At 37.8% G+C, this 25,587-nt stretch overlaps 1 protein-coding gene and 1 pseudogene across 1 annotated transcript in view; one reads left to right on the plus strand and one right to left on the minus strand.

The window, feature by feature from the left end:
• LOC109439058 (asialoglycoprotein receptor 2) overlaps positions 1-25,238 on the plus strand; it is a 37,800-nt gene extending 12,562 nt beyond the window's left edge. Inside the window, exons 8-9 of the mRNA XM_074320121.1 lie at positions 24,914-24,979; positions 25,101-25,238. Of these exons, the coding sequence (XP_074176222.1) occupies positions 24,914-24,979; positions 25,101-25,172 (138 nt within the window). The 3' untranslated portion in view covers positions 25,173-25,238. The remainder of the gene's footprint in view (positions 1-24,913; positions 24,980-25,100) is intronic.
• Positions 15,829-17,811, minus strand: LOC109439059 (uncharacterized protein NKAPD1; annotated as a pseudogene).
• Positions 25,239-25,587: the final 349 nt, after the last annotated feature.

Genomic DNA, 25,587 nt, shown 5'->3' on the forward strand with positions numbered 1-25,587 from the left:
ACCCACAATTTCCACAGCGGGTAAACTTCATATTCCTATTTCAAGGTCCTCCTGAAAGATCTATAAGCAATTAGAGTTTTTGTTTTATTATTATTACAAAAGTAATATATACTATTTGTAAAAAAAAAGTTTCAAACACACACACACACACACACACACACACCCATACACACAGGGAGTGTCCTTCCCTCACCCTCTCACTTCTCTTCACAGTTAAAGGATATATATATATATATATATATATATATATATATATATATATAAACGTATACAGGAGGTAACAAAAAATGTATACACATTTTAAGAAAGGAAAAAACTGTATTAAAATTGTAATAATATATACCGACAACAAAAGATGAATACAAGTCACGTTTGACTTCTGTGATTAGAAGAGGTGCTCAAAGTGGTTACCATTAGAGTAATTTTAATACAGTTTTTTCCTTTTAAAAAATGTGTATACATTTTTTTGGCACCCTCTGCATGTACACAGACACATACACACACTCACACACACACACACCCCATATATACGAAATATATGAAGAGATTTATTCTAAGAAATTGGCTCATGTGAAGGTGGCACGCTCAAGACCCAGAAATAGCCGATGTTGCCTTTCAAGTTCAAAGGCAGGAAAAAAGCCAATGCTCCACTTTTTAAAATTTTTTTATTATTAGATTCAGGTGTATAAAGCAACATACTGTTAGACAACGACCCTCCTCACAAAACAACGATGCCCCTCCCCCAAGCAACTGAAGCTGAAGTGGAATGATGTACGGCCGTGCCCCAGTTTGAAGCAGGTCAGGCAGGAAGGAGAGCTCTCATACCCACGGAAGAGGCAAACTTCTTGTTCTATTCAGGACTGATTGGATGAGGCCCACCCATATTAAGGAGAGCAATTTGCTTTACCAATTCAAACGTTCCTCTCATCCAAAAACACCCTCACAGACACACCCAGAATAAAGTTTGATCAAATATCTGGGCCCAGCCAAATCGACACACAAAATTAACCATTACAGGTTTCCTGTCAGGATGGTTCCTGCATAGGTGCATATATGCAATACTACATTTCACTATGTAGCTTCTTTTTTTCATTTTGCAGTGTCTTGTGGACATTGATCCAATTTATGCTATTCCCTGACAAGTTTTATTTCATGGAACTTAGCAGAGGTGGAGAATTCCAAAATATGGATGTGCCATATGTTATTTAATCATTCCCCGTGGTGGAAAAGTTGTTGCCATTTTTGTATGTTTTCACATATAGTATTTTAAGCAATTTTTGCTTCTAACCTTGTGCTAGATCAAGACTTCCCAATTTTCAGTCACCAAAAAAAAAAAAAAAAAAAAAGAATAAATAAATAATTCTAGGACTTCTTCAAAACGTATATGATTGGTATTAAATTACATTATGAAAGTAATAAAATGCAGTTTAAAGTCTTGTGGGGCTAAAAGCAGCCACTCCTGCTGTTCAGAGAAACCACTCTCAGTGTTTTAGTTGTTTCTTCTAGTATTGACATCTGCATTTCTGTAAACGGATATATCTTTATCAGTTGTTGACATTATTTAGTCACAGTCATGTAGATGAGGTACAATCTTCCAACTGAATCCACAATGATTTCTATTTAAATTCTAATTAAAAATCTGCGTCAGTTTTGGCTGCATCAATATTTTTAACTGCTGAGTCAAGTCACATAATCTGATTACATTTCCTTTCTTGCACAACTTTTGTTTCTTCTGAAGTTCATAATTGTTTCATTTAAAGGTTTGCAGCATGTTCTTTGAACCTATTGCGAAGTCTTCCTTAGCTAGAAAAAGCCTGACAATATAATTGTCTACACAGGAAAGCTGGTCATATCACTAGTACTTTAGTTGCACTTTTTTTCCTAGAGTCACAGGAGTGAATCGAGTTTTATCAAGCCTAAGGGTACCCAATTTTGGGGAGCTGTCCTTAGGAACAAATATAAAATTAGGAATACAAAATTAAGCGTGAAAATTGATATTTACTTAAGTTAGAAAAACCTCACAAATTTAAAAAGCTAAAGCTACCATAAACATCACAAAATCCAGAAAAATGATAATGATATTTTAAATAATCTTCCAAAGCACCTCTAAACTCCATTTTCCCTACACTTTGCTGCACGCTCATTGTTTACATAAGTGACAAGTGCTGTAAGGTGAGTGTCCAGAGAGAGAAGAGAAAAATAGTTGTTTTCTCTAGCATGTTTCTGCTTTATTACCAGTGTCAAGTCCTTCCCGGCATGCTTATGTGACACCCAAATGAGTCTGTTCAGTGGGTGGCAGAAGTACCCCTGAAAGCCACTCCTGTGCTGGCGGGTTAACCATAAGGATGTGACTGCAAACCACATTGATGACGCTTTCATTTCAACTTCTTAGTCAGATGAACAAAAGAGGGAAGTGGGAAAAAGGAGGAGGAGTTGGAGCAGAAAGTGACGTTGGTCATCTTAACTGATTGTAGTCAATAAAACTTTTGTTTTCATAAGTTACAAAAATTTATGACCACGTGAAGACAATGCTAGGGCCCTCGGTGGACTTGTAAGAGGCCCATGAGATGCCCTTGAGCTCAAGCTCTCTTAGGCTCACTGTCAGTCTACTTTTGTACCTCCTTCTATCTCCCCCTACCCCGCGGCCAGTCTTGTGTCCTCAGCCCCCACCAGAGACGTTATCTCTAAGCCTGTGGCAGAGCAGTTATCTTGGGACTTTCCACTCATCCTAAGAAATTCCTGGACCTTTCTTTTTCTGCTGAGTTGGATCCTCTCTTGCCTGGGTCCATGTCTTCTTTGTTGGTTTATTCCTTTGTTTTGTTGAAGCGTCTTCTCCATTAGCTTTCTGGAAAAGTGTGTGTGTGTGGGGGGGGAGGCATTCTTTGATGGATTGATCATTTGTGGGAATATAGGATTCTAGGTTGAAAATAATCTCCCTTCAATGTTTTGTGGTCCTCACTCCATGTTTTCTAGTTTTCCATGTGCTGTTGAGAGATCTGACCCTACTCTAGGTCTGATCCTTTATATGTGAACCCTCCCTCCTCTTTAGGATGTTCCCTTAACCCTGTGTCTGAAAATCACCACTAATGTGCCTTGGTGGGAGCCTTTCAGTTGTTAGGCCAGGCTCTCACCAGGCTTTTGTTTGTTTGTTTGTTTAAGACAATTTTACACTTTATTTAATTTGTTTCTTTGTAGCAGTTCATCTTGTTCATCTGATTCTTTTAGTAAACATTTTTCTAAAAAAAGATGTTTTCTATTTTTTTAAAGATTTTATTGGGGAAGGGGAACAGGACTTTATTGGGGTACAGCGTGTTCTTCCAGGACTTTTTTTTTCCAAGTCAAGTTATTGTCCTTTCAATCTTAGTTGTGGAGGGCACAGTTCAGCTCCAGGTCCAGTTGCCTTTGCTAGTTGCAGGGGGTGCAGCCCACCATCCCTTGGGGAGTCTAACCCGGCAACCTTGTGGTTGAGAGGATGCGCTCCAACCAACTGAGCCATCTGGGACCTCAGCGGCAGCTCAGCTCAAGGTGCCATGTTCAATCTTAGTTGCAGGGGGCCGAACCCACCATCCCTTGCAGGATTTGGAGGAGTTGAACTGGCAACCTTGTGGTTGAGAACCCACTGGCCCATGTGGGAATTGAACCGGCAGCCTTCAGAGTTAGGAGCATGGAGCTCCAAATGCCTGAGCCACCAGGTCGGCCCTCACCAGGCTTTTTTAATCTGGGAGAGTGGAAGATGATGTAAGAGACACAGCTGAGAACCACGTGGTTGGTCTTTAGGGTCATGGTGAGGATTCTACTGCTACTCACTGGAAAAGTGCTGGCTGTGTCAGGTGCTGCCTTCCCTGCTCAGTGTCCCCAGGGTTGTCATGGAAAAGCTCAGGAGACTCGTGCCTAACACACAACACAGATATCACAGTGTTCAGTGTTTTCTTCCGAATCTTAGATTTTAGGCTTTTATGCTCCAGACTTACTCTTTTCAATCACTGATCCATATTCTGAATTAAAAATATAATTTTTAAATTATTACATTAAAAGTTAAGTGCTAAGAATTGCTAAGTGAAAGAAGCCAATCTGAAAAGGCTACATTCTATATGATTCCAACTATCTGACATTCTGGAAAAGGCAAAACTATGGAGACAATAAAAAGATCAGTTGTTGGCAAGGATTCAGGGGAGAAACAGAGGGGATGAATAGGTAGGTGGAACACGGGATTTTTAGGACAGTGAAAGCATCCTGTATGATACAGTAGAAGTGGATACATGACATTATTCGTTTGCCAAAATTCATAGAATATACAATACAAAGAGTGAAACCTAATGTAAACTATGCACTTTAGTTAATAATAATGTATTAGGTCGGTGCAAAAGTAATTGTGGTTTTTGCAATTATTTTTAACCTTTTAAATTGCAATTACTTTTGCACTGATCTAATATCAATATTAGCTTAAGAGTTGTATCAAATTTACCACACTAATGCAAGATGAAACACAAAAGTAAGGGAAGAATAAAATGAAAATTACAATAAACATGACTTTCTGTTCTTTGGAGTTACTGGGATGACTCACAAGAGGAGGAAGTAAACTTAAGCATGGTCTATGGTTATAAACAGAATATCTGGTAAAGTAAAATTGACTCTGAAAGATGAATAAATGATGGGAGACAATAGCTTCCAATGATAATAATAATAATAATAAAATAATAAAAAACCTGTTTCTATGGTGCTTTTAGAAATAATTTTACCATAGCAATCTATCAAAGAAAGACCTTAAGGAATAATAAAAAAGATATTTTTATGTTGCATTCTTTATTATAATATAATTAAGTTAAAATTATATATAAATAATAAAGAGAACCAAAATGCCCTAGTTATTTGTAAATGAAGCAATACTTTCCCATATTACCATGATTCAAAGTGAAAATTATCTAGAAAAGAATGAAATATATCGAAAATCTCTGGGATATAGCTAAAGCTGGATTCAGAGGAAAATGTACAGCCTCATGTTTTATAACTGAAAACTAAAGACTGAAAATAAATAAGCCAAGTATTAAACTTAAAAATCAGAAAATTGAACTATAAAACAACCCAAAATGTAGTATTAAAAGGCAATTAATAAAGATAACGTTAGAAACTTCCAAAAATTAGTAGAATGAATAAAGCTAAAACCGTTTTTAAAAATTAAACGTTTATTTTTCGATAGTTGAAGAATCACGTAGTTGTATACAATAATACAGAGAGACCCAAGTAATTTTTACTCCCAATAGCAACATCTTGCAAAACAATTGTATGAGTATCATGACCAGGATATTAATCTAGCTAAGGGTCCCTCGTGTTGCCCACTTGGTCACACCCACCTCCATCCCCCATCCAGTTCCTAACCCTTGACAACCAGTAATCTGTTCTCTACGAGTATTTCTGTAATTTTGTATTTTCAGGAATGTTTTTCAATGGAACCATGCAGCTTGTAATGCTTTGGGATTGACTTTTTTCACTCATAATTCCCTAGAGATTCATTCAAGCTGTTGCATGTGTCAATAGTTCATTCTTTTTATTGCTGAGTAGTATTCTGTGGGATAGAAGTACCACTTTGTTTAACTAGGTCCCCATTGAAGGACATTTGGGTTGTTTCCACGTTTTGATTATTATAAAGCTGCTATCAACATTCATGAACAAATTTTTGTGTAAATGTAAACTTTCCTTTCTCTTGGAAAAAGCCCAATTGGTGGTTCATGCAATGTTTGCATATTTAGTTTTAGAAGAAACTGCAAAACTGTTTTCCAGAGCAGTTGGACCATTTTAAGTTTCCACCAGAAATGTATGAATGTTCCAGTTTGCCCACATACTTGCTTGCATTTGGTTACTGTCACTATTTTTCAAAATTTTAGCCATTCTGGTAAGTGTGTAGTGAGGTATTACGGTGGTTTTAATTTGCATTTCCCTGATGGCTAATGATATTGTGCATCTTTTCACGTGCTTATTTTCCACCTGTATATCCTCTTTGGAGAAATGTCTTTTCATGTTTTTCTGCCCATTTTCTAATTGGATTATTTGATTTTCTTTACTGTCGAGTTCTGAGATTTCTTTATATATTATAGATGCTAGTCTTCTGTTGGGTATGTGGCTTGCAAATATTTTCTCTGTCTGTAGCTTATCTTTCTATCCTCTTCACAAAAATCCATTTGCAAAAAAAGTAATGTGATAAATACAATCCTGATAATCCCAATTATGTAACTGAGAAAATTGACGTGACTACATGAAATAAGAGGTTAAATGACATTTTTCCAGTTTTTTTTTTTTTTTTTTGTAGAAATTTGGCTGGCTTTCCAAAGCTGAGATTGATTGTTGAGAAATGTCCATACATTAAAACAGAGAGGAGCTGGACACATCTAGGCAGGATTCACTAGTAAGAGGTGGCAAAACAAGCAACCACTACTGTTCCCAGTGTCTGTAAGAAAAGAGTAGGGAATTAAGGAGATTATTTCAAGGGAATTCTTAGGTGTAGCAAGAGATTCAGCTTGTCCTCTCTCCAGATGGGGGAGGGCAGTGCTTTCCTAAACTCCATTAGCCAGATGATAGAGTCCTGAGGGAACCACGGTAGAGCCTGGGGTTGTCTGCAAGGGGCTAAGACAAGAATGGCACCACCAGGCGAGATGGTAGTTCAGCTTCAGACACTATTGGAACCACTGTGGACTCACTCACTATTTGAGAGAGTCTAGAAAAATTTTAGGGAGGCCATGGATATGTCCTCAGGAGGTTTGGGGGCAATCATAAAGAAATACGCTCGTCCTTAATAGGAGAAATCTGAAGGCAAAACCTGGGCTGGAGCCGCCCCATTCATCAGTTGATCAGGCTGTACTTGGTTGGTTTTCAGGGGAGGTTGTCAGAGAACCTATGAGCCTAGTGGACTCCATGGATGTCAAGCTTGAGCCATATACTCATAGGAAGGACCCTGCCCAGGAGGACAGTTAAGTAGAGAAAAGCTGAAAGAGACTATTGGTGTACAGTTGCAATCTGGGGCAGGAACAGTAGGTGATCCTCACAGAGGCTAGCCAGAGAGTTCATAGTCCTCGTGAGGGACTGTGATGGTGCAGAGGATCCCATAGGTGCACCACCAATAAACCCCATGGAAGGTCAGTGTTGGATGCCTGCTGTGAAGAGCAACTTGACCACTACAATAGCAGCAAACTAGGGGCAACTTTTCCTTAAATTCTCCTCTCCCTTTCCCAAACCCTGATGATCAAAGAGGAGAAGAGGAAAGAACGAGAAAGGAAGAACAGAACAGTCCATGACTCTTGGCCTAGGTTCTCCAGAGGCCGACCCGGGGATGAAGATCCTTGTGAAAGTGATTCATTAGAAAGTGTTCTTAGAAAAAACCAGTAGGGGAATGGGGAAGCAGGATGAGGATGAGAAAGAGGTCAAGCAACGGTGCAACAGAAGTTGACCATGAGCTGAGGAGTCTTGTGAAAGTGATCATTAGTGTTTTAGGCAATCTCAAGCAAAGTCCTGTGGTGGTGATGTATGTAGCTGAATCCCACAGGGGAGCAATTGAGATAACAAGATCACATCTCTAGGTCACATCTCAAAGTTGTCCCAATCAGGAACAAAGGATCTGGAGTATTTTTACCCCTGCATCCAACACTCATTGGTAAAGGGCTGCCTGTTGTTGGCGAGAATGTAAATTCCCAGGTACATCCTGCTCTCTGTGTGCCCAGATGGAGCTTGTTCTGGCAGCTTGAGGGCGGTCATCTGACAAAGACACAGGTGCTGGCTGTTAAGAATAAAATCACACTGGAAACCAGTGGGCATGAAAATAGTGAAGAGATTTGAAAGGATATGAGCAAAGCCCTGACAGTGTCTGCTAATGCAAGTTCATTGCAGATCTTGAGTTGGTGTTGCACAAAGCTTTGATTGGATATGAGATTAAAGTTTTGTTTTAGTCTGCACTGTACTTTTGAGACTTGAAATTAAGATTGACTTTGTGGCTGTTTGTACGGGAAAGAAAATCCAAGGAAGTCTATTTGATATGACCCACTGTGTTTCCCCCAAAATAAGGCCTAGCTGGACAATCAGCTCTAATGTTGCTTTTGGAGCAAAAATTGATATAAGATCCGGTCTTATTTTACTATAATATAAGACCAGGTCTTTAATATAATTAATATAATAATATAATATAATATATAATAAAAAATATAATACCGAGTCTCATATTAATTTTTGCCCCGAAAGACACATTAGAGCTGATTGTGCAGCTAGTTCTTGTTTTCGGGGAAACAGGGTATTAGTGTATCATGCCCTTCATCAGGCTGAGGAAGTTCCCTTCTACTTGTAGTTTGCTGAGAAGTTTTTGTTTTTTATTATTTTAAGTCATGAATAGGTACTGAATTTTGTCTTGTTTATCCTGAAGGAATTGATACAATTATATGGATTTTCTTCTTAATATGGTGGGTTTCATCAATTGATTTCTCAATATTGAGTCAACCTTGCAGTCCTGGGACAAAACTTAACTTGGTGTTAATATATAATTCTTCTTATATATTGCTACATTCAAATTGCTAATATTCTGTTGAGGATTTTTATATCTTTGGTTATGAGAGATACAGGGCATTCAGATCAAAATTTTCTTGTGTTATCTTTTTTTCTTGTGTTATCTTTGTCTGGTTTTGGTAGCAGGAAAATGCTAGCCTAATAAAATAAGTTGGGAAGTATTTCCTCCTATTTTTCTGGAAGTGATTTTATAGAATTGGTGTTATTTCTTATTTAAGTGGTAGAATTCTTTAGTTAAGCCATCGAGGCCTAGAGATTTCTTTTTTGGAAGGTTTTAAACTATGAATTCAATTCCTGTAATAGTTATAGAACTATTCAATTTATTTATTTTATCTCATGTAAGTTTTGTTAGTGTGTGGTTTGGGGATAATTGTTCGATTTCATTTAAGTCGTTACAATTTTGTGCATAGAATTATTCATAATGTTCTTTTATTATCCTTTAACTTTCTTCAGAGTCTGTAGTGATGTCCCCTCTTTATTCCTGATATTAGAAATCTGTGTTTTCCCCCTTTTTTCTTTGTCAGTCTTGCTAGAGTTTTCTCCATTGTTTTGATATTTAAAAAACAACAATAACAACAAATTTTGGTTTCACTGATATTCTCTCTTGGTTTTCTTTTTCAATTTCATTGATTTCTACTTTTATTTTATTATTTCTTTTCTTCTGCTTACTTCAGGTTTTTCTAATTTCTTTTGTCCTTTTTCTAATTTTGTAAGGTGGGATCTTAGATTGTCAACATAAGACCTTTCTTCTTTTTAATATAAGCCTTTAATATTATAAATTTCTCTCTAAGCATTTCTCTAGCTGCATCCCACAATTTGATATATTGTATTTTAATTGTAGTTCAGTTCAAAATTAGTTTCTAATTTCTTTTGAGACAGTCTCTTTGACTCATGGATTATTTAGAAATGTGTTATTTAATTTTTGAGTTTTGAAAATTTTTAAATTATCTTCCTGCTGTTGATTTCTACTTTAATTCCATTATGATCTGAGGACATATGTTGTAAAAAGTCAATTTGTTTACATTTGTTAAAGTTTGTGGTATGATCCATGATATATTATATTTTGGTGTAAGTTCCACGTAGCACTTGAAATTAATGTGCACTCTGCTGTTTTGGGGTGGAGTGGTCTATACATGTCAATTAGAGAAATTATATAGAGACATAATGCAATTTTGATCTGAATGTCCATAAACTTTTTTGGAACAGGATAAAAGAACTTCAGTGTTCCATAAGATAATAAAAGATATCCTGTGAGAAAACTTTGAAGGTAAACACAGAAAGAATAGAAGCAAGATACTTTCTAAAGTATTAGGAGAAAGAAAATGTAAGAAACAACAATAAATTTGTTAAAAGTCAGGAAAGAAAAAAAGACAAGAAAATATGGTAGATAGAAACACAAAATTATATGGCAGGAAGCAGTCCAAATATAGTAATTATAATAAATGTGAATATATTTAATTCTACTAATAAACGACAGAAATTCTTACATTGGGTAAAAAATCCAGTTATATGCTGTTTATAAGCCATGTTCATAAAAAAATGTATACAAGTGGACACTTTGGTCAATGTTGCTCAAGCAGTAGTTCGCCATAATCAGAAGTGTCTGGATGCTGATGGTAACCACTTTGAGCACCTCTCGTAATTCCAGAAGTCAAATGTGACTTGTATTCGTCTTTTGTTATCGGTATATATTGAGTATTAGAATTTTAATACAGTTTTTTCCTTTCGTAAGATGTGTATACATTTTTTTGCACCGTGTGTGTATGCGTGTGTGTGTGTGTGTATACGTATAAGTCTGTGTGTAGGGGGTGCCAAAAAAATGTTCACATTTTAAGAGATGTTATCTATGTATTACTTTTCACAGTTGAATTGAATTATGGTAACAATATCTAGTATGACGTTCACTCAAAAGATGGCATTAATCAAATGAGTGCTAGCATCATTCAGTGTATTACATTTTAATACAGTTTTTTTCCTTTCTCAAAATGTGTATACATTTTTTGGCACCATATATATTTGATTTATTGGGGTGACATTTGTTAGTAAAATTATATAGGTTTCAAGTATACATTTCTATAATACATCATCTATGTAGTGCATTGGGTATTCACCACCAAGAGTTCTTCTTCCATCACCATATATTTGATCCTCTTTTCCCTCTTCTTACCAACCTCCCATCCCCTTTCCCTCTGGTAACCACTAAACTGTTGTCTGTGTCTATGATTTTTTATTCGTTTGTTTTGTTCATTTGTTGCTTTCAGTTTTATACCCCACATATGAGTGAAGTCATACAGTTCTCCACTTTTTCTGTCTGACTTATTTCGCTTATCATGATAATCTCAAGATCCATCCATGTTGTCACAAATGGCACTATTTCATCTTTTCTTATGGCCAAGTAGTATCCACTGTGTACCATATCTTTATCACACTTGAAACCTACATAATTTTACTAACCATTGTCACCCCGATAAATTTAGTAAGAAGAAACTTAGTACAGTATAAAATGCAAGTGTGCAGTTCTGAAGTAGCTGTTATACATTTCTGTCTTCAGTTGCAGTTGTTCGTAATAAACTTTAATTAAATGACAGTTTCTAAATCTAAAATGTAATGCAAAGCTTTGTTTTTTCCAAACAAGTAATCAGTTAAGTGCTAACTGAAATAATAACATAAAATATATTTCTTTAACATCACATTGGCAAGAATTTGCAGGTTTGTTGGTGAATGTGTGGATAAACAAATATCCTTACATATAGTTGGGGAGAAGATACATTGGTAATGTCTTTTCAGAAGATAAATTGGCATTATCTATACAATTTTCAATTAAATTTTTTTATTTTTCTATTAAAGTTGACATTTAATGTTATTTTATATTAATTTTAGGTATACAACATAATGGTTAGACATTTAAAAGTACCTAACTTATGAAGTGATCCCCCAATAAGTCTAGTACCCCCCTAACACTACATAGTTATTACAATAATTTTGACTATATTTGCTATGTTGTACTTTACACCTCCATGATTACTGCGAATTGCCAGTTTGTACTTCTTAATCCCTTCACCTTTTTCACCCAGTCTCCCAACCTCCCTCCCACCTGGCAACCATCAGTTTGTTCTCTGTATCTATGAGTTTGTTTGTTTTGTTTGTTCATTTATTTTATTTCTTAGATTTCACATATAAGTGAGATTTTAGATTTCACATATAAACGAAATCATATGGTATTTGTCTTTCTCTGTGACTTATCTCACTTAGCATAATACCAACTAGGTTCATCCATGTTGTCAAAAATGGTACAATTTCATTCTTTTTATGGCTGAGTAATATTCCATTCTATACACGTACCACATCTTTAGCCAGTCATTTGTTGATGGACACTTTGGTTCCTTCAGTTTCTTGCCTATTGTAAATAATGCTGCAATGAACACAGAGATGCATATATCTTTTTGAATTAGTGCTTTGGATTTCTTTGGATAAATACCCAAAAGAGGGATTGCTGGGTCATATGATAATTCTATTTTTAATTGTTTGAGGAAACTTCACATTGTTTTCCAGGGCGGCTGCACGAATTTTCAATCTTACCAAAAAGGCATGAGAGTTCCCTTTTCTCCCTATCTTCGCCAGCACTTGTTGTTTGTTGATTCATCAATGGTAGCTATTCTGATAGGTGTGAGATGATATCTCATTGTGGTTTTAATTTGCATTTCTCTGATTATTAGTGATATTGGACATCTTTTCATATGTCTATTGGCCATGTGTATGTCTTCTTTGGAGAAATGTCTATTCATGTCCTCTGCCCATTTTTTAATTGGATTGCTTGTTTGTTTAGTATTGAGTTGTATGAATTTTTTTGTTTTGTTTTAATAAATTTTGGATATTAACCCTTTATCAGATGTATCATTGGCAAATATCTTCTCTTATGCAGTAGGATGTCTTTTTGTTTTATTGATGGTTTCCTTTGCTGTGAAAAAACTTTTTAGTTTGATGTAGTCCCATTTGTTTATTTTTTTCTTTTGTTTCCCTTGTCAAAGGAAATATATCAGTAAAAATATTACTAAGGTAATATTTTTAATTATTAATAAGGTAATGTCTGAGAGTTTACTTTCTATATTTTCTTCTAGGAGTTTTATGGTTTTGAGTCTTACATTTAAGTCTTTAATCCATTTTGAGTTTATTCTTGTACATGGAGTAAAAAGGTAGTCCAGTTTCTTTCTTTTTTTTCATAATACATCTGTCCAGTTTTCTCAGCACCATTTATTAAATAGATTGTCTTTACCCCAATGTAAATTCTTTCTTTCTTTGTCATAAATTAAATGACCATATAGGCATGAATTTATTTTTGTGTTTTCTATTCTGTTCCATTGGCCTATGTGTCTGTTTTTATCCCAATATAATGCTGTTTTGATTAATATAGACTTGTAGTATAATTTGATATCAGATAACGTGATACCTCTAGCTTTGTTCTTTCTCAGGATTGCAGTGGTTATTCAGGGCATTTTATAATTCTATATAAAATTTAGGATTATTTGTTTTAGTTCTGTGAAAAATGCCATTGGTATTTTATAGGGATTGCATTGAATTTATATATTGGTTTGGGTAGTATGCACATTTTAACTATCTATGAGCATGGTATATGTTTCCATGTATTCGTATCTTCTTAAATGTCTCTCTTAAATGTCTCATGAGTTTTTGAGTACAGGTTTTTTACTTTCTTGGTTAAATTTATTCCTAAGTATTTTATGTTTTTGATGCAATTGTAAATGGGGTTGTGTTTTTAATTTCTCTTTCTGATAGTTTGTTATTGGTATATAAAAATGCAACTGATTTTCAGATATTAAGTTTGTATCCTGCTACTCTACCAAATTCATTTATCAGTTATAATAGTTTTTTGGTGGAATCTTTTGGGTTCTCTCTCTATAGTATCATGTCACCTGCAAATAATGACAATTTTACTGCTTCATTCCCACTTGGGTGCCTTTTTTTTTCTTTATCTTGCCTGATTGCTGTGGCTAGAACTTCCAGTATTATATTGAATAAAAGTGGTAAAAGTGAGCATCCTTGTCTTGTTCCTGATCTTAAGGGAAATGTTTTAGCTTTTCCCCATTGACTATGATGTTAGCTGTGGGTTTGTCATATATGACTTTTATTATGTTGAGGTATATTCCCTCTACTCCCATTTTGCTGAGAGTTTTTATATTAAAATGATGCTGGATTTTGTCAAGTGCTTTTTCTGCATCTATTAATATGACCATATGATTTTTATTTTTCATTTTGTTTATGTGGTATATCACATTAATTGATTAGTGGATATTGAACCAAACTTGCATACCAGGAATGAATCCCACTTGATTGTGATGTATGATCTTTTTAATGTATTACTGAATTTGGTTTGCTAATATTTTGTTGAGGATTTTTACATCTATGTTCATTAGGGTTATTGGCCTATAGTTTTCTTTTTTTGTAATGCCTTCGTCAGGTTTGGAATAAGGGTATTGATGGCCTCATAAAATCAACTTGGGAAGCTTCCCTCCTCTTAGATTTTTTGGAATAGTTTGAGAAGAATAGGTGTTAATTCTTTTTTGAATGTTTGGTAAAATTCACCTGTGAAGCCATCTGGTCCATGACTTTTCTTTGTTGGGAGCTTGTTTATTACTGATTCAATTTCATTAGTAGTAACAGGTTGGTTCAGATTATTTGTTTCTTCTTGATTCAGCCTCAAAAGACTGTATGCTTCTAGGAATTTATCCATTTCTTCCAGATTGTCCAATTTGTTGGCATATATAGAGGGTGCCAAAAAAATGTATACACATTTTAAGAAAGGAAAAAACTGTATTAAAATTGTAGTACTCAATATACACCAATAACAAAAGATGAATACAAATCATATGTATACATTTTTTTTGGCACCCCTGGTATTTTCTTATAGCATTTTCTTAATTTTATTTTTTTAAATTTCTGTGGTGTCGGTTAATATTTTTCCCTTTCATTTCTGATTTTATTTGTTTGAATCCTTTCTTTTTTTCTTGATGAGTCTGGTCAAGGGTTTGTCAATTTTGTCTGTCTTGTCAAAAAAACAGCTCTTGGTTTCATTGATATTTTTTATTGTTTTTTTGTCTCTATTTCATTTATCTTCTCTCTGATCTTTATTATTTCCTCCATTGTACTCACTTTGGGCTTTGTTTGCTGTTCTTTTTCCAGTTCCCTTTGGTGCAAAGATAGACTGTTCATTTCAGATTTTGTTTCTTTGTTTCTTTAGGTAGGCCTACATTGCCATGAATTTCCCTCTTAAGACTGCTTTCACTGTGTCCCATAGATTTTGAATTATTGTGTTTTCATTTTCATTTGTCTCAGGTATCTTTTGATTTCTTCCTTCATCTCATTGTTGACCCATTCATTATTTAGTAGCCTGTAATTTAGTCTCCATGTATTTATGTGTTTTTCAATTTTTTTCTTGTAATTAATTTCTAGTTTCATACCATTGTGGTTAGAGAAGACACTGTGATTTCAATCCTCTTAAATTTATTGAGACTTGTTTTGTGGCTAACATATTGTCTATCTTGGAAAATGTTCCAATGTGCACTTGAAAAGAATGTATATTCTGTTGCTTTGGGGTAAAATGCTTTAAAAATATCAATTAAATCCATCTGGTCTAGTGTGTCATTTAAAGCTGCTGTTTTTGTGTTGCTTTTCTGTCTGGAAGATTGTTCATTGGTGTCAGTGGGATGTTAAAGTCCTGTACTATGATTGTGTTACTGTTGATCTCTGCCTTTATTTCAGTCAATATTTGCTTTATATATTTAGGTTCTCCTATGTTAGGTACATAAATGTTTACTAGGGTGATGTCCTTTTGTTGGATTGATCCCTTCATTATCAGGTAATGTCTGTCTTTGTCCTTATTATAGTCTTCATTTTAAAGTCTACTCTGTCCAATACAAGTATTGCTACCCAATGTTTTTTCTCATTTCCATTTGTATGAAGTAAATTTTGTCATCCGTTTACTTTCAGTCTGTGTGTGTCTTTTGATCTGAGGTGGGTCTCTTGTAGACAGCATATGCATGGGTCTTGTATTCTTATCCATTCAGCTGCCTTATGTCTTTTTTTTTTTTTTAACTAGAAAACCATTTACTATCCAATTACCATGTTTTAAGGGTATACTAAGTATAGCTACAGTCCCTGTCCAGCAGGTAAATTTGACAGAAAACCCTAGCCTCTTTTAATAACAGCTGTCTGTGGGTGTTATAAAGGGAAAATATTTGTTATTGGACCACACGTATGGGGCCAAAATAAAAAGCAACAAGGCTGAAGACAAAAAATGTCAAGTGGCAACTGCTTAATAGACCGATGAGAGCAACACAATGTTCCCTTAGACCATTCTACATGGTATTGCTTTCCCCAAAATTCAACATTTCAATTGGTATACCCAGGTCACTGGATTCAGCTTTCTGGGTCCTTTAATTTGCTGTATATGCACTCTACGCTGAATTTAATTAATTGCAAAAAATAATCTCTTCAAGAAACTTTCATAACAAAATACCAGATTCCCCATTATCAATAAGAGGATCAAGTTTAACAGGCCAAAATAGAAGACACGTCTATGAGAACGCACACAGGTGGCACGAAGAGCTCTGCCCTCAGGCCCCCTGTGGTGAGCAATGAGTCACTGGCAAAGCCCCAAGGTGTCATAGCTGTAAATATCCAGTCACATGGGAAACTGAAGAATGTTTCTTCTGTATTTAGTCATCCTCTGAGCTCTCAGCAGACCTTTCATCTGTAGCCACTTTCCAATTTGTGCGTTTGTTTGTCCTCTCCTGTATCTCATTGTTTACTACAGGAATATGGACTTTTTTTTTTAATCTCTTTTTCCTTTTGGTTTTCTTAGCGTCTTTTTCCTCACTTTCCTCAGAACTGCTAGATGCAGAATCTCCTGACTGAGAAGTGTCACTTTCTGCCTCTAAGACTAAAGCAGATTTTTTGAGAGACTTTTTCCTGGATTTTTTCCTTACGCTTATGTGGTTGTTTTCTAGTACTAGAAGCTCCATTTTCTTCTGAGAACTCGCTTGAGGAATCTGCATTATATCTATGGCTTCCTTTTTACTTTTCTTCTGTTTTTTTGTGTGACTTATTTTTCTGCTTTTTTTTTGTGTGTGTGGGATTTCTTTGACTTCTTGTGCTTGTGAGATTCGTGGGTAGATGATTTTACCTGGGGAGATGTTTTTTTTCCATTGGTAATATCTTGCTGATCTCTACTGTCTGTTTCAAATTCTTCAGGGTATAACTCTTTGTAACCACTGTGACCCCATCTGTCTGGCATGTCAGCTTCATAATCATATAACTTCTTGTTCCAGGATTTAGCCTTAAGAAAATTATCTTCCAGTGCTCCAGAAATTTCATTCTTTGGCCTCCAATAGTCTCTCTGAGTTTCTTCATCAAAACCATCACTATGCATCCGGCTTGAACTGCTGGGTAACATTTTCCTTTTGGTTCCCCAGTAAGCATTTTCTATCTGTTTCTCCAACTCTCTTATTTTCCATATATCTGATTCCTCCTGAATCTTATTATGAGCATCTGTGTGCTGGATGACATTCCTCAGGAGGACTTTCCCCAGTGGAACTCGGGACATTATTCAATCGTGTGCTGCCGCCTTGCTTGGCGGGGATTGGGGGGAGGAAAGGGCCTGGGAGAAAAGGCTACCTTATGTCTTTTGATTGGAGCATTTAATCCATTTACATTTAAAGTGATTGTTGATAGGTACATAGCTATTGAGATTTTATGATTCATATTTTTGATTTCTGTTTGTTTCCATTCCTCTTCTTAAAGAAGTCCTTTTAACATCTCTGGTAATACTGGCTTTTTCTTGTCTGGAAAGCTCTTTATCTTTTCTTCAATTTTAGATGATAGTCTTGCTGGGTAGAGTAGTCTTGGTTTGTAGGTCCTTGTTTTTCATTACTTTGGATATTTTCTGGCTTGCCAAGTTTCTGTTGAGAAATCAGCTGACAGTCTTATGAAAGTCCCTTGTAAGCAAGTAGTTGTCTTTCTCTTGCTGATTTCAGGATTCTCTCTTTGACTTTAACCTTTGCCATTTCAATTATGATGTGTCTTCATGTGAGCCTTTTTGGGTTCATCTTGTTTGGACTCTCTGTACTTCCTTGGCTTGTATGTCTATATTGTCACCAGGTTAGGGAAGTTTTCAGTCATTATTTTTTCAAATAGTTTCTTGATCCTTTGCTCCCTCTTTTCTCCTTCTGGTACTCCTATGATGTGAATGTTACTACACTTGATATTATCCCACAAGTCCCTTAAACTATCTTCATTGTTTTTTATTCTTTGTTGTTGTTCTGATTGGGTGTTTTCTGCTATTCTGTCTTCTAAATTGCTGCTTTGATCCTCTGTTTCATCTATGAGGTGTGTTCAAACAATGCAGTGATAGTTTAAATAAAAAAATTATTACAGTAAAAGACACATTTTTATTAATCCCCCTCAAAATACTCCCTCTCACTTTGAATACACTTATCCCATTGTTCTTGCCCCTTTCTGAAGCAGTTTTGGAAGTACTCTTTCATAAGTGTCTTTAGTTGCACTGTCATGGTTGCCTTGATGTCCTGAATCGATTCAAAACATTTTCCTTTCATGGTCATTTTTACTTTGGGGAAAAGCAAGAAGTTGCACAGTGTCAGATCTGGTGAATAAGGTTAATGAGGACACACATAATGTTTTTATTTGATAGAAATTGCCATACCAGAAGTGATGTGTGACACGGAGCCTTTCCATTGTGATCAACAAATAGGGTGAATGCTGCTGCTGAGTGCCATTCAATGGAAAAGCAGGGATCTTCAATTCAGGAAGCAGCATGTTGAACCTTAGTAACAGTGTGTGACAAGTTTCAACTTGTTTAGTGTAGTCAGTCAGGTGTGAGCTACAGTTGAGAGAAGGTGTGTTTTAAAGTGTGCCATAAATCATCCTCCATCATGACAATGCTCCATGTCACATATCGTTTCTGGTATGGCAATTTTTGTCAAATAAAAATATTATGGTGTGTCCTCATCCACACCATATTATTCACCAGATCTGGCACCATGCCATTTCTGTCTCTTCCCCAAAGTCAAAATGATTCAGAACATTGAGGCAGCCATGACAGTGCAATTAAAGACACTCACGAAAGAAGACTTCCAGAACTGCTTCAGAAAGTGGCAAGAATGATGGGATAAATGTGTTAAAAGCAAGGGGGAATATTTTGAGGGAGATTAATAGCAATGTGTCTTTTACTGTAATAATTTTTTTGAAATTTAAACGTTCACTGTATTTTGTGATCACACATCATAATCTACTGTTAATTCCTTTTAATGTATTCTTCATTTCAGTTATTGTGCTTTTTATTTCTAACTGGTTCTTTTTTATGGTTTCTAAGTCCTTATTTATGCTTGCCATCTCTTTGTTGAAATTCTCACAAAGTTCAGTAAGCCTTCTTATAACCAGTGTTTTAAACTCTGTCTCTACTAGGTTGCTTGCCTCCATTTTATTTAGTTCTATTTCTGGAGGTTTCTCTTGTTCTTTTACTTGGAACATGTTTCTTTGTTTCCTCATTTTGGCTGCCTCTCTGTGTTTGCTTCTGTGTATTAGATAGATCTCCTATGTCTCTTGACTTTGCTGGGTGGACTTATGTAGTATTTGTCCTGTGTGGTCTGGTGGCACAGTCTCCCTGATCTCCTGTGCATGTGTTTCAGGAGTGTCCTTTGAGTGTGTTGTGTGTGTTCTCCTGTTGTTATTGAGTCTTGATTGCTTTTTGGCATATCAGTAAGTGGGATTGACTCTTGGGGCTGACTGACTGTGAGGATTGGTTCTGCCCACAGTGTATGTGCTGCTGTGTGGGTGCTGAACCCTCAAAGGAGGATTTGCCCCTGGGAGCTCTTGTGCCTGTGAGAGCCCCTTTTGGGTGTGCCAACTGTGGGAACCAGGTAGTGCTCCAGTGTGGTCTGAAGCCAGCCTTAGGGTGAGTTGTTTCCGGTATCTCTTGGGAGGGGCTCCCATGCAGGCCAATTTCAGCCTGGCCTGTTACAAGCCTTCAGCTACCTGGTAGGAGCCACAAAGCTATATGTGGTTGGCTACTGCTTGTGGTGAACCTGGAGGTGTGTGTGTGTGTGGCCTGTGAACTGAGGCCAGCTTCCACCAGTAGTGGGCCTGAGGTAGCTTAATAAAAGGCCTAGCCTCCCTCTTCTCCCCACCACCTGTCAGCTGCCCATAAGACCCAGTCATTGAAAGAACCTCTTTACATGCCTGAGCCAGGCTTGTTGACCTGGTGTTGAGAGTGCCCTCAGTGGTGCAGCTGGGGAGGGCAGAGTCCCAGGGAATCATGAGATGTGGCCCATGGTTTTTACAAAGTTAATGCACATTCAGTTCTTATGCCAGTGCCCAGCCTGTGACCACTTTGCACAGTATCCTTAGAACACTGCAGCCAGCCACCACTTGCCTCAGGCTCGCAAATCCCCCACAGATGCTGAAGAGTTGTTGTGGTACAGTTTTTGGGTCACTCTCCACCACCGAAAGCTCCCAGGTTCTTCCCCAAGCTTGTGGGGCAAGGCCACCCAGGCACAGAGTGCCCTTGGCAATGCAGCTCTAAGTGGGTGGAGTGAGGTTCCAGGGAGCCACGGGGTGTGGTCTGTGGTTTCTACAAAGTCAATGCAATCAAGGCTCCTGCACAGGTGCTGGGCCATGACCACCCCACAAAAATGCCCCAAGAACACCATGGCTAGCCACCATCCACCCCAGGCTTGCAGGATCCTGAGAGTTGCCCAAGAGTTGCTGCAGGGCAGGTCTTCGGTCACCTCCCACCAGCAAACATTTCCTGGGCTGCTGCAGGCTGTCTGCCACTGCAAAAGGCCTCCATTGTCTGTGTGGGGGGCCAGCAGTCCAGCAGTCAAGAGTGCCCTGGGAGATGTAGAACGAGCTATGTAGGGGGCAGGGACCCAGGGCATCACCAAGGTGGTGCACACATGTGGATTCCACCGGACCAATGAGGTGGCCCTTTGGGGAGGACTCAACACTGGAAAGATGGCACCCTTCTGTAGGCTACATGTGTGTCAGGCTCCACACAGGGACAACAATGGCTCCTGTCCCTCCAGATCTCACCCCCAAAGCCACACGACTCAGTCTTTCCCTACTCATCCCTGGGCCTCCCAAGCTGCCGCCCCTCCACCAGAGACCAGGTAAATGTCTGCATCAAGTAAGTCTGTGTACAGGCTCCATAAGAGGGTGTCTGGGTTCCTAGCCACCTTCCATTCTCACAGGAAAGGGAAGACAGAATCCTTGCTGATTTTCACTGCCAAATGTTGTGGGAACTCCTCTTCCTGGCACAGGACCCCTCGGCTGGGGAGCCCGGCATGGAGCTGGGACCCCTCCCTCTTCAGGGGGGACCCCCACCACCGAGGTGTCTTTCCCAATGTTCAACCACTGTCTCTGGGTTTGAAGTCAGCCCATTTCTCATCTCCCCCACTCCTACCTCTCTCAATGTGGCCTCTTATTTATATCCTTAGTTATAGGGGTTCTGTTCAGCTAGTCTTTAAATGATTCTTGAGGTTGATTGTTCTATAATTTATTTGTGATTTTGGTGTGATCCTGGGATGCAGTAGGCATAGCGTTTACCTAATCCACCATCTTAGTAAAAAAAAATAAAAATTGAGTTTGATGTTTCTACTCAGCAATAGTACTTCTAGATATCTAACCAAGAGAAATATTTGTCTCTTAGCACAAACAGGAATACATAAACTTATTCCTGTTAGTATTACTTATAAAAAGGAAAGATGCAGCATCTCCAAAATGCATCACTAAAGGAGTCAATAAATAAGGTCTAGCCCATCTATGCTCTGGAACACCACGCAGCCTTTAAACAGAAGGAGGAGGCAGTGACATGGGAAAGTCCTCAAGAACCATTTCCAGGCACAAGCATGTTACAGAGAAAATTTTGTGTAAAAAAAATGCCAACTTATTACATGTGTGTGTGTATGCTTACAGATATATAAATATGCACAGAAATATATCTAAAAAGACACACATCACATAGAATTGCTATCTCTGAGTTTGGGGTCTGGAAATGGGTAAGCTTCTTATTTTACTATGTTTCTCTTTCCTCTCATGTCTGGGTTATCAGTGGGTAAACACCTTAAATTAGTGGCCAATATGGTGCCATCTTCCTCACAGCCATATACACAAACAAGGAACAGACAAGGGTGGTGTCTGCTCTCACCTGACACCTAAGAATCCACGTAAGGAATGTTTGCTCTTCATCTGTACAATCTGGGATCATTGGATTTTGGAAGTTCCAGTGCCCAAGAAAAGAACCCACCCACTAGGGAAGAAAGTCTTGGTTCTGTTTAAATTTGAAGGTGAGACTGACTGCTGGATGATTTGGGTTCCCCATAACACCATAAGTATGGGGTGGGGGTAATTATACTCTTGGGGTGATTGATTTTAATTAAGAAGGGAAATGGGTCTGCTGCTTCACAATGGGGAAAAAGAGGACTGAGTCTGCAGTCCGTGAGACTCTCTAGGGTGCCATATGGCACTCCCATGTCCTGTAATATGGTCAATGGCCAATCTCGACGACTCAGTAAAGACAGGACCACTAAGAACTTGGATGCTGTACACTCCACCAGAACTCGTTCACAGTCACCAGGCCCGCAGGAAATACCCTACTTGGGTGCAGGAGGCTGAAACTGGAAGGCAACCATTGGATTAAATATAGACAAGAATTATTAGAAAAGCAATTGATGGAGAAAAGAGAAGTGGCTCTTCAAGAAGCACATGAAGAAGAAGAAACAGAGAGATGGCTAGAAGCCCTTAGGAAACAGAAAAGGAAACTGAAGAGGCACAGAGGTTCCCCAGAGTCACACAGCTATGACGGGATGACTGGACTGGACTAAATGTCAGACTGGATACAAACCAAAAAAGTCTAGGTTGCTATTGCTGCTCCATATGATCCTGTTAGAATGATGTCAGATACAATGGTACTGAAGGCAAAGATGGGTATTGGAATTGAAGAAGAATTTATTCTTCAAAAGTCACTCTTCACAAAGTCACTCTTCACATTGAATGCATACAATGAACAGCAGATAATTTCTGACCCTAGACTTTGTTTTGAGTTAGCACTTTGAAAAGCTGGACTTCATAAAACCTTTTATGCCAAAGAGATACTACCAAAAATTAGTCCTCAAAAACTTCCAAGAAAAGACATGGAGTCTACTGTATTTAAAATCTAGAGTTCATCCTCAAATCCTATTAGACATAAATAAGATTTTTTTCTGAATACATTTATATGTAGAACAATAATTTCTAGTTTTTAAATTTTAAAGAAATACCAGACATAGAAATCATGGCACATATTAAAACAACTTTGCTTTGGTTTTATGAAAAAACAAAACAAAACAAAACAAAAACACTTGGTTGCTGTAGAAATTTGGGGTAACCCCACCAGGTAAAAAATTTGGGGTAACCCCACCAGGTTACACCCACAAGCAAGTTATTAGCAAAATCTTGTCAACTCTACCTTCACAACATATCTAGAATCAGAACATTTTCCACCACCTCCATGCATATACTACCATCAGCTCTCACCTGGATATTACAATAGCTCCTTACCTGGATTCTTGGTTTCCACTCTCATCTCTTTTCACAAAATGCAGACCATAACGGTCACATAGTTACAGTTAACCTATAAATCAGGTCATTCACTCCTTTGCTCTGACCCCTCCAAAGTCTGCTCCTCTAACTTGGAGTAAAAACAAATCCTTAACAAAAGCCTACAAGGCCCTAAAAAATTGATGCTCCACATTTTCCTTCTGGACTTGTCTCCTCTTCTCTCTAGCTCAGCACTCTATAAAATCTCTGGCAAGTGGATGATTTTTGTATACACGAGACATGCTCTCACTTGCTGTGCCTTTGCACTTGCTGTGCCTTCTGTCTGGAACACTCTTCTGTCTGGAACTTCTCATGACTTGCTCCCTCACCTCCTTCAGACTTATCACCTTCTCAGTAAGACCTTTCTTGACACCCTATTCTTGACGGCCTATTAAAAATTGACCACATCTCATTTACCTGCTATATTTTCCTCCATAGCCCTTATCACCACATGACATTATATATATTGTATTTGTTTATGTTTGTCATCTATCAGAATGTAAGTTCTGTGACGGCAGGGCCTCTTTTCTCTGTTGGTTCACATCTGAAGTAAGCCTCTTCTGAAGGAAAATGCCTGGCATATTGTAGACACTCAATAAGTACTTGTTAAATGTATGCATAAATGCATGTGTGAGTGAATGGAGAAAACAACCATGTTCTTTGTGGGAAAGATTCAACAACGCAAAAATGTTAGTTATGCCCAAGTCAATATGGGGATACAATGTAGTACTGTGGTAGACACAGAGACGAGCTACACAAATCCAATATTCTTTTAAGAAGGACTTGGTGACCAGTGTGGGAAGTGTGATCTGTGCTGACAGCCCCTGGCCTTCATCTGGTAACTGTGTGAGGAGGGATTATAAAAGCCCAGTGCTGGACAGCTCTGACAGGCAATGTTGCTTGAATTCCCAGAGTCCTCTATTGTATTGGCTGAAGCTTTGTCTGGTCTTCACAGCTGTTTAACTTCTCTCACTGTCCACTTCTCCTTCCCCTTTCCTTTCCCAGGCTTTGATCCCTAATAAATAGCTCGCACCCTAACTTCAGTCTCAGCATTCACTTCTAAAAACCCAACCTATGACAAATACTGATCAGAACACCAAATAACAAATAAAAGCAAAACAAGAAAACAAAACTGGAAAAACCTAAGTGTCCATCAATAGGGAAATGCTCAGTAAACAAATTATGTTGCATATTATGAAATGAGATAAAGATGAGAAATGAATAAAGGACATTTTATAAACTGATGGGAGAAAGGGTCCTGATATATTGTTAATTGAATGCAAAAAAGCAGGTAGCACAATGCAATTCCATTTATATAGAAAATATAATCTAAAATGTATTTGCTTTCCTTCTCTACCTTTAAGACAAGAAATTCCTTTGTGTTGAAAAGATTGTATGTATCACTTCAGGGGAGACCCCATAGAGGGATTTACAGAGTTTGCAGGATTAAATCAAAACCTTTTCATGAAGACAGAACGTGTGCAGAGATACCAGGCCAGGTGTCGGGCAGTACTAAGCTTTAATTCTGGCTCATTTGCTTACCAGGAGTGTCATCTTGGACAGGTCAAGCAATGGCTCTGAGCCTCAGTCCGTCATCCAAACTGTCTCCCATAGTTCTTGTGGGAATTGAATGGTTAATGGACAGCAAGTTTTGGCACAATCTCCATCACAGATTTGATGCTCAATTAAATTTTGCTCCTGTCCCCAGCTTCTCCTGTCTCATTTTGGCCAGGAAACCTACTTTCCTTCACCATCTTCCTTCCTTCTGAGTGGGGTGAGTAGAACTAGGCCAGAGCTGCAGGAGTTTTTTTTTTGTTTTGTTTTTTTTCTTCACAGTTTTTGCAATTATTTCAAACCTTTTAAACCACAATTACTTTTTTTTTTTTTTTTTTAAGGAGGACGCAGTGGCCCATGCGGGGATCCAACAGGCAACCTTCGTGTTATCAGCGCCAGCTCCAACCAACTGATCTAACTGGCCACCCCTAGAGCTGTAGGAGCTTGATGGCTGAGGTCCCAGAGGAATATCAGATACTGGGGACTCACAATTGAGCAAGAGCAGAGAATAAGTTTCCTCTGGACACAGCTGTGCAATGATGGAGATATCAACAGTTCTGTGAAATGCAGATACAGGAAGTGAAAGGGGTGTGGGGCTAAAAAGAAACAACAGAATGCACCTCTGATCCCTTCTGGGAAAGGTCCCCTCCCCCAGTGGTAAAAATGAGGAAGCCAGGAAGCTCAAAAGAAGCTGGAAAATGGAGACACACCCCAGAGGAGAGCAAAGTTGTCCCCATATCTAACTCCCCCAATCAACAATCTCTGCCTGTGTTCCGATTATTTACTGCCCAAAGTTGAGGAAATAAAAGATTCCAGATTATAGACTTC

This window comes from Rhinolophus sinicus, linkage group LG15 (genome assembly GCF_036562045.2).
Source record: "Rhinolophus sinicus isolate RSC01 linkage group LG15, ASM3656204v1, whole genome shotgun sequence".
NCBI lineage: Eukaryota > Metazoa > Chordata > Mammalia > Chiroptera > Rhinolophidae > Rhinolophus > Rhinolophus sinicus.